The sequence below is a fragment of the Siniperca chuatsi genome, linkage group LG3 (assembly GCF_020085105.1).
Source record: "Siniperca chuatsi isolate FFG_IHB_CAS linkage group LG3, ASM2008510v1, whole genome shotgun sequence".
Lineage (NCBI taxonomy): Eukaryota > Metazoa > Chordata > Actinopteri > Centrarchiformes > Sinipercidae > Siniperca > Siniperca chuatsi.
This window is the reverse complement of record NC_058044.1, coordinates 20,232,206-20,244,705: the sequence shown is the minus strand read 5'-3', so window position 1 is coordinate 20,244,705 and position 12,500 is coordinate 20,232,206. Positions and strand designations below refer to the sequence as shown.

The 12,500-nt window shown below is 39.7% G+C and overlaps 1 protein-coding gene and 2 long non-coding RNA genes across 3 annotated transcripts in view; 1 reads left to right on the top strand and 2 right to left on the bottom strand.

Annotated features, from left to right (window-relative positions):
- Positions 1-6,752, bottom strand: part of LOC122873582 (sphingosine kinase 1) — a 43,357-nt gene extending 36,605 nt beyond the window's left edge. Inside the window, exon 1 of the mRNA XM_044190491.1 lies at positions 6,174-6,752. Within this exon, the coding sequence (XP_044046426.1) occupies positions 6,174-6,597 (424 nt within the window). The 5' untranslated portion in view covers positions 6,598-6,752. The remainder of the gene's footprint in view (positions 1-6,173) is intronic.
- On the bottom strand, positions 2,835-6,167 carry LOC122873586. The gene is made up of 2 exons (XR_006377474.1): positions 4,210-6,167; positions 2,835-3,895 (listed from the first exon to the last, which is right to left on the bottom strand). It is a non-coding gene; the product is annotated as an uncharacterized LOC122873586 (long non-coding RNA).
- Positions 6,664-12,500, top strand: part of LOC122873587 — an 8,348-nt gene continuing 2,511 nt past the window's right edge. The window contains exons 1-2 of the long non-coding RNA XR_006377475.1: positions 6,664-6,785; positions 11,110-11,168. This is a non-coding gene — a long non-coding RNA (uncharacterized LOC122873587). The remainder of the gene's footprint in view (positions 6,786-11,109; positions 11,169-12,500) is intronic.

Here is a 12,500-nt window from a genome sequence, read left to right as displayed (position 1 = left end):
TGCCAAAACAGTGTGCATGGTGCTGTGGTAAAAAGCGATACTCCGTATATAAAGCGTTGCCTTGGGTGGTGTCTGTTTTGTTGTCAGAACGGCAAAATTGTAAGAAACGGAGAAACAGTGTGTTTGTCTGCTCCAACGTAAGCTGCAAATATTTGTATGTCCGGCTAACTAGCTTACTACTTACTGTAGTCTGTAAGAAAGTCACTTCCAAGGCCAAGGAGCAAATCATTAGCTAGCTAACTACATTATCATGTAGTGTTACAGGTTTACTTTAGAAAATCCCCATTCAGGACTGACACATCCACTGTGTGCGAGCCAAGATGCTATGTCAGAGTTTAATGTAACGTTAGCAGCTCTGTCCTGCTCTTTATTTGGTTTGGGGACGTTTACATCCCAGGAACTCCAGCCAAAACTCGTTTCCCAAGATAATGTTACTGCCGGGTTATGATAGAAAAGACCTAGTTCCTATGATGTGTTGTCCGGCTGCGTCTGGAGGCAAAAGTGTTAATAGCTGTTACAAACAGCCACACTCGAAGGCCGAATGAAAAACCAGCCTTCACGGGGTTGGGAGCAATAATCATTTTGTGTGTGGGGTGGATGGTGTTTTCGAAGCTACTCAACCATCTGACAATAAGTTCTGATGAAGTATACGGACACCTTTGTTTGCCAAACTCACCGTTTAGTCCTTATCCTCAAAGCCTTTTCTCTTGCATAAATGAAACATGTTTGACAATACAAGTCAACATTCAGTCAGCTAGAGTTTTCAACCAACTCACCGAGCTAATGTTAAGCAGCTAGCTAGCTACAGCTGATAAAATCTGCTAGCGACAGTTGTCAATTTCAGCTGACTAAATAGTCAGTTGTCAGCTAGAAATGAGAAGCCTGCTTTTGTTTACTTTCGTGTGAAATGAAGGAGCCATTGTTAAAAATTACAATGAATTTGAGTAGTACATTTTCTATTGTAAACTGCATATGTGCCGTGAAGAACGGAAAGCTTGACAGCTGTAGCAACAGTAACTAAGGGGGGTGAGGCTATGTCAATTGCATCCCTGTTAGTATTAAACTAAGTTCTTACAAGTAGGAAATAAAATTGTGTCTGCAAAAATGGCTCCAGATACAGCAGGTTTTTTCAAAGCAAAGAACTAGGTTTTTAAGTCTGGATAAACTGGGTGGAGGTAGAAGTGTATTACATGACTACAGAGAAGGTCAAGCCATGGAAACATTGGTGTTTGGTTCTCTGTCCCACGGTAGAAAACTTGTTAGATCACTGTCTCAGGTTAAGCTCCAGGCAGTGGAATCACAATATGTTTCAAAGCAAATAATAGTGTCCTGAGTTGCTAAAAGTCTGCTCTTTCCTCTTCTGACAATGACAGGCAGTATAGAATTGCAGCATATTTTGTCTCGTTAAAAATACATTTGTGCAAATGGGGAAATGCTATCTGGGTCACAGACTGCCAGTGATAACCGGGCTGTCTGGAAGAAAAGTTTGTGTGCACAAAGTTGCATTTTATTTTTTTCTTCTTATAGAGCCAGGACAGCTTGGTGAGGAGGACAAATAATGGGATAACTTATCTTTAGAAATCTCCAATTATAGAACATTTCCCACTGGAGTAATTATACCTCTTAGCATTACATGAACTCAATAGCAGTAATATTGCCTCGTGTTTCTCAGGTGTCTTATGTTAAAATAGTTAGTTTAGAGACTGAAGTTACTGAAATGTGACTCTCCATACCACACCAGTGCTATTGTTTTATTCACTGAAGGAGTAGGTTAAAAGTAATGATACCCTGTGACACATAACAGACAAGAATCCAGTTCTATAAATGATATACCTCCTCGACATGATGTGAACACAAAAGAAGTAATATTGCCTCATGTTTTTCAGGTGTCTTATATTCAAAGGGTTTGTTTGCATTCTTGAGTTACTGAAATGTGACTCTGTACCAGACCACTCCTGTTGTTTTATTCATTTAAGGAATAGGTTAAAGGCAACGGAACAATAGCATTCGGCAAATGCAGAGCTCATTAAGTGACAAGAAACCAGTTGTGTACAGTAACTAAGGAACGGATACTATTAGCTAACTAAATAGCCGTAGGGCAAAACTAACTTCATACAAACAATACATACTTCTACCAAAGTGATGTGACAATGAACCAGTTAAAGATATCAAAAACAGATAAAAGACAAAAGGTTGGTACTTTTCAAAAAATGACTGATGATGATTAAAAAGGTATTATATGTATGATTCTGAAGCATTTTACTCATTCATTTTATGTATTAATAATATTTTATTGCCAATTTGTCAACGGGTTGTAATGTAACTTAAAAAATTAGATATTCCCCGACTTTCTTGGTTGCCTATAACTGCCTATGGACTGATTTCTATGTAAAGGACTCAGGTCGGTTTTTCCAGGAAAATCCAAAGAATGAGACGTTTATGCGCCCTCCCCTGCCTTCTCTCTCCGCTTCCCCACAGTGTCAACAGTGTGTGACTGTGACACTAGCTATTGTTAGCTTAGAAATGGAGTCCACTAACGTCAACAAATGACCGGCACCCACTACAACAGAGTCTAACATAAAGTCCAAAATCAAAGCTAACATTACTGCAAAGCATGCGAAATATATTGTGATATTGTGGTTTTAGCTGGTAAACGTTAGCTTCCTTGCGAACGTTAGCTTGCTTGCTAACATGGACAAATTAATTTTCCTGTATATTATCATATTTTTATGAAAAATACTGGTTACGCCACTTCACTCAAACCAGTTACACCACCTGACCATGGTGCTTCTACAGTCAAGGCCATTGTTTGTTGAAGAAATTGACACTGAAAATCAAGTGTGACAGTCAACAAGGTCAACTGAACTTGGTGTTTCATTTAATTTCACTGTAGAAAAAACATCTGACAAAAGAATCATCAAGGTGAACTCATGTGTGACAACAACAAATCAAGGTAAAAACATGTCTTCAAAAATTGTGTGTGTGTGTGTGTGTGTGTGTGTGTGTGTGTGTGAGCGTGAGAGAGAGGGAGAATCGTGTGTGTTTAGGACTGTGTGTGCGCTTTGAAATGTTTCCAGTCCTTCGTCATGAGTTTTGAATGACACGAGTTCAAAGGTTCTGAGATTATGTTGCAGCACATTGGACTCATAACAGAACCGGAGGCCAGATGAATACATTCTTCCCACCCAGTTATTGCATGCAGCTCAAATCCACTTCTTCACCCACCACCTGGATGACCTGTCCCACAAAAGGCTTACTTTCATATCTGACGAGAATGAACTTGCCTTTCAGATGCTGCTGACAGACGGTAGATGTAGAGGGGAGGTTTTCTGGTAGGTTGCAGAAACATACTGCAGATGGATGGTAGCACTTGCAGATACCAGGTCTTGCACAGAAACATTAAATTTCCCTCCACTGAATTGCAACTGGCTCTTCAGAGGTCACTTCCCACACCTTTCACGGCTGGGACATTTGTTGGGACTGATTCATCGTACTTTGCAGTGGCTTCCTCGGATATCCAATAGTATTTGTTTTTGATGCTAGAGGGTTGATCCTTCAGGAGGTTGTATCGGCACTGTGTTGAGTAGAAAAAAGTTTTCCTTGTTCCTGTAGTGGGTCACTGGTCCATCACTGATGATACAGAGTACAAGGTGGTGTGTTACATTTGCCTATGGCATCCCTCAATACAGGCTCCATTTGAGCCCATACAACACATTCATTATGGCGGGAAGAGGCAGAGAGAGTGGCACAGGAGAAGGATGATGAGGCTGTATACGCCACACGTGTGGACTATAACCTGCTTGAGGCTGCCATCGAAGTGGAAAGCCTTTGCAGCAGGATCGGCGTTCACTTGAGCTCTGTGACGAGCCAATTTTTCCTTGCTTGAAAGTGGCATCTATTGGGGGAAAAGAGGCTCTATTATATTGTATTAATTATGAAATAGCTGAAATTTAATACAATTTTACAGATGTAAATTTGAAATTTCAATTTAAAATCAAATTTGACAGGCATTATCATGGGCACCTATGTAAGCAGATGACCTTGGTGTGAATATTTCAGACATAATTTTTAAAGTAAATGCTCATTTTTAGAATTATGATGAATGATCAATGTTTTCCTGGGGTCTTAGCCATTTGACACTTTAAACCTAAGCATAGCCATACCCTAGAAAATGTAAAATTAGCTCATGTTTTAAAGAGAGTTACTAACCTTGGCATGGGGTCATCAGGGGTCCTTCTCTGTGATATCATTTCCTGTCACATGAGCTGTGTCTCAATTCAGGGGCCGCACCCTTCAAAGGCTGCATTTGAAGACCGAATGCATCACAGCAACTAGGCTGTCCCATTTCGAAGGCTCCTTCAAATGTGGCCTTTTTTTCCAGAATTTGGAGGATCCAACAGCTGGATCCTTTGTGGCCCAACCTATCCCAAGATTCATTGCGCGCCGAGGATGATTGGATTTTTTTGTATACATTCAGTTCGTTTTAAACAAGCCTTTGTTTTATAGACATGTCTAATAATTATTTTGTGACCTTGCCTGAACCTGAGCGTTTGCGATACCTTGATAAATTAAGGTTGATCGGTTCGGTCAGCCATCATCCTCCTTCAGTCTTCCCCGGCCCAAGTGGATCAATGACCCAACACAGCGGCCAGACATTACTCATCTGGACATCTATACATATTTGAATTACCAGGTAGCGTTAGGCTAAGTGTTGTCTGTAAATAACCAACCTGTTAATAACCAACTGTATGATTAACTGTACCACATGTGATGATGTATGATCTGGGCTGAGATTTAGTTGGAGGCGACAGTCATGTTTACTGCTGCCACTATACTGTAGTCTGACTGTACTCAGTCTCCCAGCAGCAGCCTCCCACTCAGGCTATAACGTCAGCTATCCATCAGTAGTAGGGCCTAACTGTCCCCAGCATCATTTAGCTGTTTACCACACTTATTATATATAATATTGACTATATGCTGTTTTTTCCATGTATTTCTATATCATGGATCAGGCGTAAAATTAGGCTACTGATGTATGACTCATGCACGAGGGTGATTCATCATTAACTTAACTTTAATCAAGCTAATCTGGTCATCACCATCGAAGCGTGGCGGCACTATATCATAAACTTCACTGACTTTAACTCAAAGATCAGAAAAAGAAACAGGCCTCTGTGGTCGCTTCAGTTTTAAGGTAAGGGCTATTCCCAGTTAACTGTATTATTCACTGTATTGTTTGCACTGTAGCCTATTGCATGTGATGGGTGTTGATGAGGACTGGATCCCTTGTAGACAGCCTGGACTATTTCTGTTGGTATTTACAGTGCTCATGCGTGTGTGTTGTTATAGGTTGGTTTGTTGATACGTGACCCTCGCTTTTGATGTCTTAGCTGTACCGAGAAATGACTGAGCTCATCTGTAGGGGATGAGTAACTTTAACAGTTGTTTATGGTACATCACTCTGCCGAGTATACTGTGCCCTGCTATATTGATTTTGATACCTGTGTGGAGGTTTGATGTGGTTGATTATTAATTATCAGATGACACAAAGCAAGTAGGCCTACATGCTTGCAGCTATGAATGTTTCTTTGCAACAAGAGTCACAGTCAGTCCGCTAAAGCCCCCCCAGCTTGACACTTCAGGAAGTTGACTGACATGATTCCCCAAATTAATTATAATATTCAGAACAATGTTGTTCCATTACTTTTATTTACTATTAAACAGTTCTAATGTAAGATTATGCCAAACTGGTTTATTGATTTTATTCACCTTTTTTAAGCAATTATTTTTAAGGTTACACCACATTGACATTTTTTCCGTCATCCCCCAAATATTCTCCCAAAATTGATAAAACAAGAAATTTTAGACTAGGTCTTAAAAAAAATGTATGCAAGTCATTTGTTCATTTCTTTTCAAATTTAAACCCTTTTAAATTTAAACTAAACCATATGAACACAAAAAGCGTCACGTGACGTCATTGATCCACGTGCATCATTAGGTGACCGTGGATATCCATTTTGCCTCAAGAAACATAGTTTTATGATCATATAGAATTAAATGTAAGTAGTGTGTGTGGAGAGCCGGTGCTCTGATTGAACTGACTCACACCTGTGTCCGCTGAACACTGAGGACAGACAGTAAACTTTTCCCTCTGGTTGCTAACGAACACTCACCGTCTCGCAGGTACTGTTGCCGGGCAGAGCGTTCTCGGACAGCGCGAGCCCACTTCTCCGCCTCCTCCAGGTTAGCGCGCGGGTCCTGGAGCGCGGCGAAACGAAAGCACTGCTCCACTCTCTGCCGTGACACCCCGGAGCTCATCCAGCGCCGTCTGAGCGGGTAGAAGTAGGCTGCCAAGTACGCTGCCGGGTCCGCATTGTCATCATCCCGGTAAGCCCGGCAGCCGACGCAGTCCTTCAGGCTGAGCACCACCTTGTTCCGCCCGACAGGTGTAGAAGTGAGCCTCTGGATGACGAGGTCCCTCTCGGTCAAACTCACGGCACACCTGACTTTTCGGTTACCTGTGACCGTGTATTCCCCGTACAGGGAAACCGGGTTGACGCCGGTGTTGCGGTCTGGTTCAGCTCTCCTCTGATCCATCCTGAGCGGACGGGAGAGTCCGAGACGCGGGGGGGTCCGGGATAAAGCAGCAGCCACACTCTCACATTGCAACCCGCCTAGCTGGTGCGAGTAAAGTGGAGATTACAGGACTGCGACCGACAGTCTGCTGCTCTTACCGGTGTCAAGAGTAACGGCATCAAACGCACCATATCCGGTTACATTTCAAAGTAAGAGCCACACTTACACGCTTTGTTCCACACAAGGTGTCTTTGGTGGTTTTAGCAACCTGGAGGGGGTTTATATTCTGCAATTAAAAAAGGATACATGGTGGGTGATTTCAGTGTTTTTACACTTAGTATAGTCAAATTTGGTCACTTTTTGGCTAACAAAAAAAAAGATTAAAAAAACAGAATTTGACTTGGGAAATAAAGTTTAAAGAATATATAACTGAACAGGTAAATTAACAAATTAAATGTGTAACATCCAAATAAAACATTTAAGCATTGTACATTTCTATCATGTCAGTTGATATTGAGATTTAGTGGTGCATGTTCCCAAACTGAATTTCAGTTAAATTAGCACAAACCAGTTGATGCACAGCTTAGAATGGTACATTATTACCGTAAATGATTTAAATTACGCAATATTACAAAGAAAGTCATTTTTTGCCTTATTTAGAAATTAAAAAAAAAATTGTTTCAGGTCAGTGTGTCAGTTTCTGTTCATATATTGTTATTTTAAGTTTATGTATTTTGTGGTTGTGTGTGTGTGTGTGTGTGTGTGTGTGTGTGTTTGCATCCCATATTGCCGTTGTTCTCATCCCTGGTGGCCAGGGTGCATGTATTTTCCATTCATCTAATCAACCTATTTTCTCTACAATACACTCTTTTTCTTTCTAACCAGTAAAACTTGCAGTGTAATATATTGCATACTAATGCTGACGTTTGTATAATGAAAAATCAATAGACATTGTTCAATACATTTCTAACCAGTAATTTTTTAGACATCGATTTACTCCACACATACTGTCATAATCCAGAATGTCAATGGACCAATTCAGGCTTTTATTTTTTCGGTCGTAACCGCGCACTTTCTCTGAGTTGTTGTGGGGGTCTCCTGCTGGCTTGACGCATCTCTACTGGGCTGCAGTTTACTTTGAACTTTACTGTTCAATACTTCTGCCCGTCGAAAAAAGGCGGTATGCTGCTCCCTAGTGGTACAATGAGGGAATTAACTCTATTTAATATATTAATAACGATATACTTCACAGAAAACCAACTGAGAAGCTGCTATGTAACTACTATTTATATGTGAATGAAGACGATCCCTCCTTCGTGAGGTGAGATGTGGGGTTGCAGTGGTCTCACTGATAATATGAATGATGGCTCTGTTCCATTCAAGTGTCCCAGTAAGTCACGACAGTGAGACAGTGAGCCTGCATGCACAACACCAGGACCCTGAAACTGAAGCAAATATAATTCCGCTTTCATTCATCTCATTATTTACACCTGTGCTTTTCCTATTGTGACATGTCAAAATGTCTTATGTGAAAAAGGCTTAGTGAAAAAAGTTTGTTAACTGACCTTTACTTTGTATTATACTTTAATATATCCATACATTAACTGTTGTATTATTATATAGGCTTCGTTAAATACATTCTGTCTTGACGAGATAGTTTGCTACATGTTACTATTAATGTTGCTGTAAACATAATGACAAAAATGTATGTGTGAAACGTATAAAAATCAATTTACACTATATGTACATCATTATTGCTGTTAATATTGTTATTAATATTACAATGGGTATTCTTTTTGAACACTTCTTATACATTTATCTGATTTACGATATAAACAACAGAAAAAAGGCATTATGAGAACATTACAGATTTACATGGAGCCAGAATCATATAAAGTCAGCATGTTACATGTTGCACACACACATTTCAGTTTCCCCTCAGTCTGACAAAATGCACTTTGGGTCTTTTTAATCCCATCCAAAAATATTGTGTTTGAAAGTTAACATATTATATATCGCTACAGTAAGAATGAACAAAATCTATTTCAGAAATTTAAATGAAATGTGATAGTCTCGTAGCTGTGTTCTGATTGAAGAAAGTAGTTTCTCTGCCCTTCAATGATGGATTTTACTCTGCAGGATTGTTGAATATTAGTACAAAATGTTGATCACAAACTGCAGCAACAAATGACCTCAGATGAGAAGCAGAGAGTGTAGCTCTCTGTATTAAATTAGGTTTCCCACATGCATACAAATGCACTTTAGTTAGTATTAACTGGAACCAAACGGACGTTTTGATGAGCAAAAAAAAATGTGTGATTAAAAATGTGCATTTACATAAAGTGTAATACATCAGTGAAAATCTGTACACACACTTCCGCACAAGGATGACTGCAGATGGAGAAAATGGCATTGATTAATTTGTCTAGGGATAATTTACAGAGATTAACGGCTTAATTATGATTCAGATGATTTTAGTTCAGTTCTGCTTCATTCCCTCAGATGGGGATGATGATAACTGAGTGGCGGCCAACTGCAGATGAACGGATCGAGAATAATGATTGTTACTGCAGCACAGAGAGAAATATCACCTCCACAGAACAAATATTTCTTTACATACTTCACCACATTTATCTAACAGCTACTAGTCACTTTGCAGATTAAGATTTTAAATGAAAAACCTAACAGCATATATTGTATGCAGTAGTTAAAATCAGCTCCACCAAGTGCATTCTGCTGACAATATTATTAATATGTAATATTAATGTTTCTTCTTTGAATGCAGAACTTAAACACGTAATGGAGTATGTTTCCGCTGTGGCAATGCTACTTTAAAATACGTATTAATACATGTACCACCACTGCGACTATGTCACCATATAGTATTGTACAATAGTAAAGGCTATTTTCTGTACAACACTGTATAACAGTCAACATATGCATATTTTATGCATCCCATCACAATCATCAATTAGGAGAAAAAACAACCCTGATAACCTAAATAAATATACTGCAGCTCTTGCAAGCAAATCTCATGTCCTAATTGATTGTATCTACATTACCTGATTGTATCTATATGTATATGCTTAATTACATTTTGGATTTATTTAAGTGTGACATATACTGCATGAGGAAGATGTGATGTAGCACCATGGTGATTACGTGATATGTATATTATATTGATTATAATGACTGGCACAATGATGAGTTGTCTTTGAAAAAAACATGTTGTTTTCCTTAAGTCAGCTGCTAATAGAAAACATGTAGCATCACAATAATAAAGTAGTCAAAAGATATTTTCACTGCAAGGCTTCATTATTAACATAATGTCTAGACAGTGTTTGTATAGTTACTCTGTTGGTGAAATCAGTTACAGCCTCTTCCCACCAGAATAGAAATGAGTTTGGATGTGCTTCAATAAACGCTCAATCACACGTTTAGTGGATTCTTTGGCACAACATTTAGCATCACCTTTTCTGAAAGAGCACCAAACCTGTGGGCTGTTTATGTGCTAATGTGTTCTCACATTCTGCATAAAAGAGTAGTTACTTCAGTCAACCAACAGATGGCGATGTTGGCTTCAGAAAAAGGCAGACTGAGCTGTGCCGCACCAATGAATATCATTTCTGTGGTATTTGTACAAAGCAGAAGTGAAATGTGACTTAATACAATTAGTGTCAAGTGCGTTTTAAGGCCCTTTACTTGATTATTTCCATGTCATACTTTTGCTTCATCACATTTCAGTGGGAAATGCCGCACATTTTACCCCAACATGTGATGCCTTACACTTTGTAGTATGAGGTTTAAGTGCATACAGAATGATATAAAAATATGATGCATTTCTTTACATTATTTGTTCTCTTCATTTTATTGAAAAGGGGGATATACAACATCATGACATCAAAAGGACATTTATGGTTTACAAAGAATATACATAATAAAAAGATGGGAAACATGGAGGAACAGTCACCTGTAGTCGACCACCGACCCTCTGCTGACACACACACACTCATTCTCACACAAAACAAAGCCAGCTCTGGTGAACAAAGAAAAACAAACAAATAAATATGACATCTCTAAGTTGGTCAGTGAGGATTTTAGATAATCAGTAAGAGGCTGCCAGATCAAGTTAAACAGTAAAAGTCTATCCTCTAGCAAAAACCTTTCAAGGTGCAGGGAATTCATCAACTCATTAAGTCACTGTCGGGCTGTAGGAACCTCATAAGAATATGTTTAATTGTGCTGTAATTAAGCTGTTAATGTGCCTTCACATTATTTTTTTACTATGGAAATCCCATTTGAACTAAATTGATTTGATTTGATTACTTTTCCAGTACTGGTACGATGTGCACTGCAATCACACCTTCATATTTTGCCATCAGTGCTCCTGTAAGATCCCTTACTGGCAACATCACATCACGTTTACCTTGTGATGTATCCGAGGAGTATGTTGCTTTGAGAAAATAATAAAGAAGTTGTCTGACTTCTCCTTGGTCAAATTAAAGTCATTCTTGCATTCTGGTTCTGCTCCAGGCACTGGCACACGATCCACAGAGAGGAGAGAAGAGGAGTGGGAGGAGTGGGAGGAGGAGGTAAGTGCATATGCAGATGGGAATTAGTGGTCCCAGTAAACACCTGGAGCCAGAGGAGAAACGAGATGATCTTATTCACATGCAAGTCTTGTGCCACAGAGTACGCCGCTGCTAAAACGCACTGCTTTTCATTCACTTTACACCAGAAGATAGGTAGGCATCACCTTAATTCCTGCTTTGGCTGTGAATGCGGCTTTTCCCCAAAGCCATTCAGGCTTTACTTTGAACATGAACATATTATGTAATTTTCTGCAACGGGAGAAAACGCCTCTGAAAACCGTGCGTGTTTCTTCAGCACGAGATCATTACACACACTATGGGCTTCACAACAAAAGAGGCCTTTCATTTCAAACTGCAGGGTAGATGCTGATTTCCTAAAAGCTATTGATTGAAAATGGCACAGCTGAGGAGCGGGAGACGAGCCATGAATGGAGACAGTGGATTCTCACTTCCACTGCTCTCCAGCTGTGAGCTCTATTGCTGCATGGCCTTGAAGGGGGGGGGGCTCTGCATATGGTGTTTTTCATGGGATTTAAGACACAGTGCTGTCACTCCCATATGTGCTTGAGCGTATAGTTTTGAGAGGTTTCATCCGTGTTTTCACTGCCTACTTTCTGCACACATGCCCCAGTTTGTCCTAATTGCCATCACTGGTATCCCTCACCATCTGGTTTTATCTCCTGAACATGAGGTCATTGACACAAGCTAAATAACTGATAAGCAGCCTTTATCTGTTGTAATAGACACTGTATTGCAGATGTCAACTCAGTGCATATCAATAGGGTCAATACATTAACCTAATTATTGCTTATATAACATACAACACACTGAGCCTGACTCTGCCCTGTCACCAGCCCACAGCCTTCACACACGCACACACGCACACATTGACAGATAACTGAGTGGGAGGAAGGAATGTCATATACCTCAGCATTTAGTTAGCACTGGCATCCAACATTCCCCGTCTGGGTCGCTTAGCACTGATGGCTTACAGAAAGGTTTCGCCTGTCTGCCTGGCTCTCCTTCACTTGCCCCTTAATTCTGCTCTGTTTCTTCAGATGCCCACCCCCTTTGTCAAGGCGCTGCCATAATTATATAAGAGTTATGCAAACCTGTCTCTTACTGGCAAACAATGAAACATTTCGAGCTCTGAAATGATGCGTTTAATAGTTACAAGCATGAGAAATATACAGCCACATATTGTGAAATTCATCATTTAAAACTAATAAAGTTGACACTGTGGAGAATCATCATTTTGTGTAACTTTATGCAAAATCATTCTCAACCTCTGTTGATTAGCTACTGTGAAAAAAGTACATCATCAATCATTTG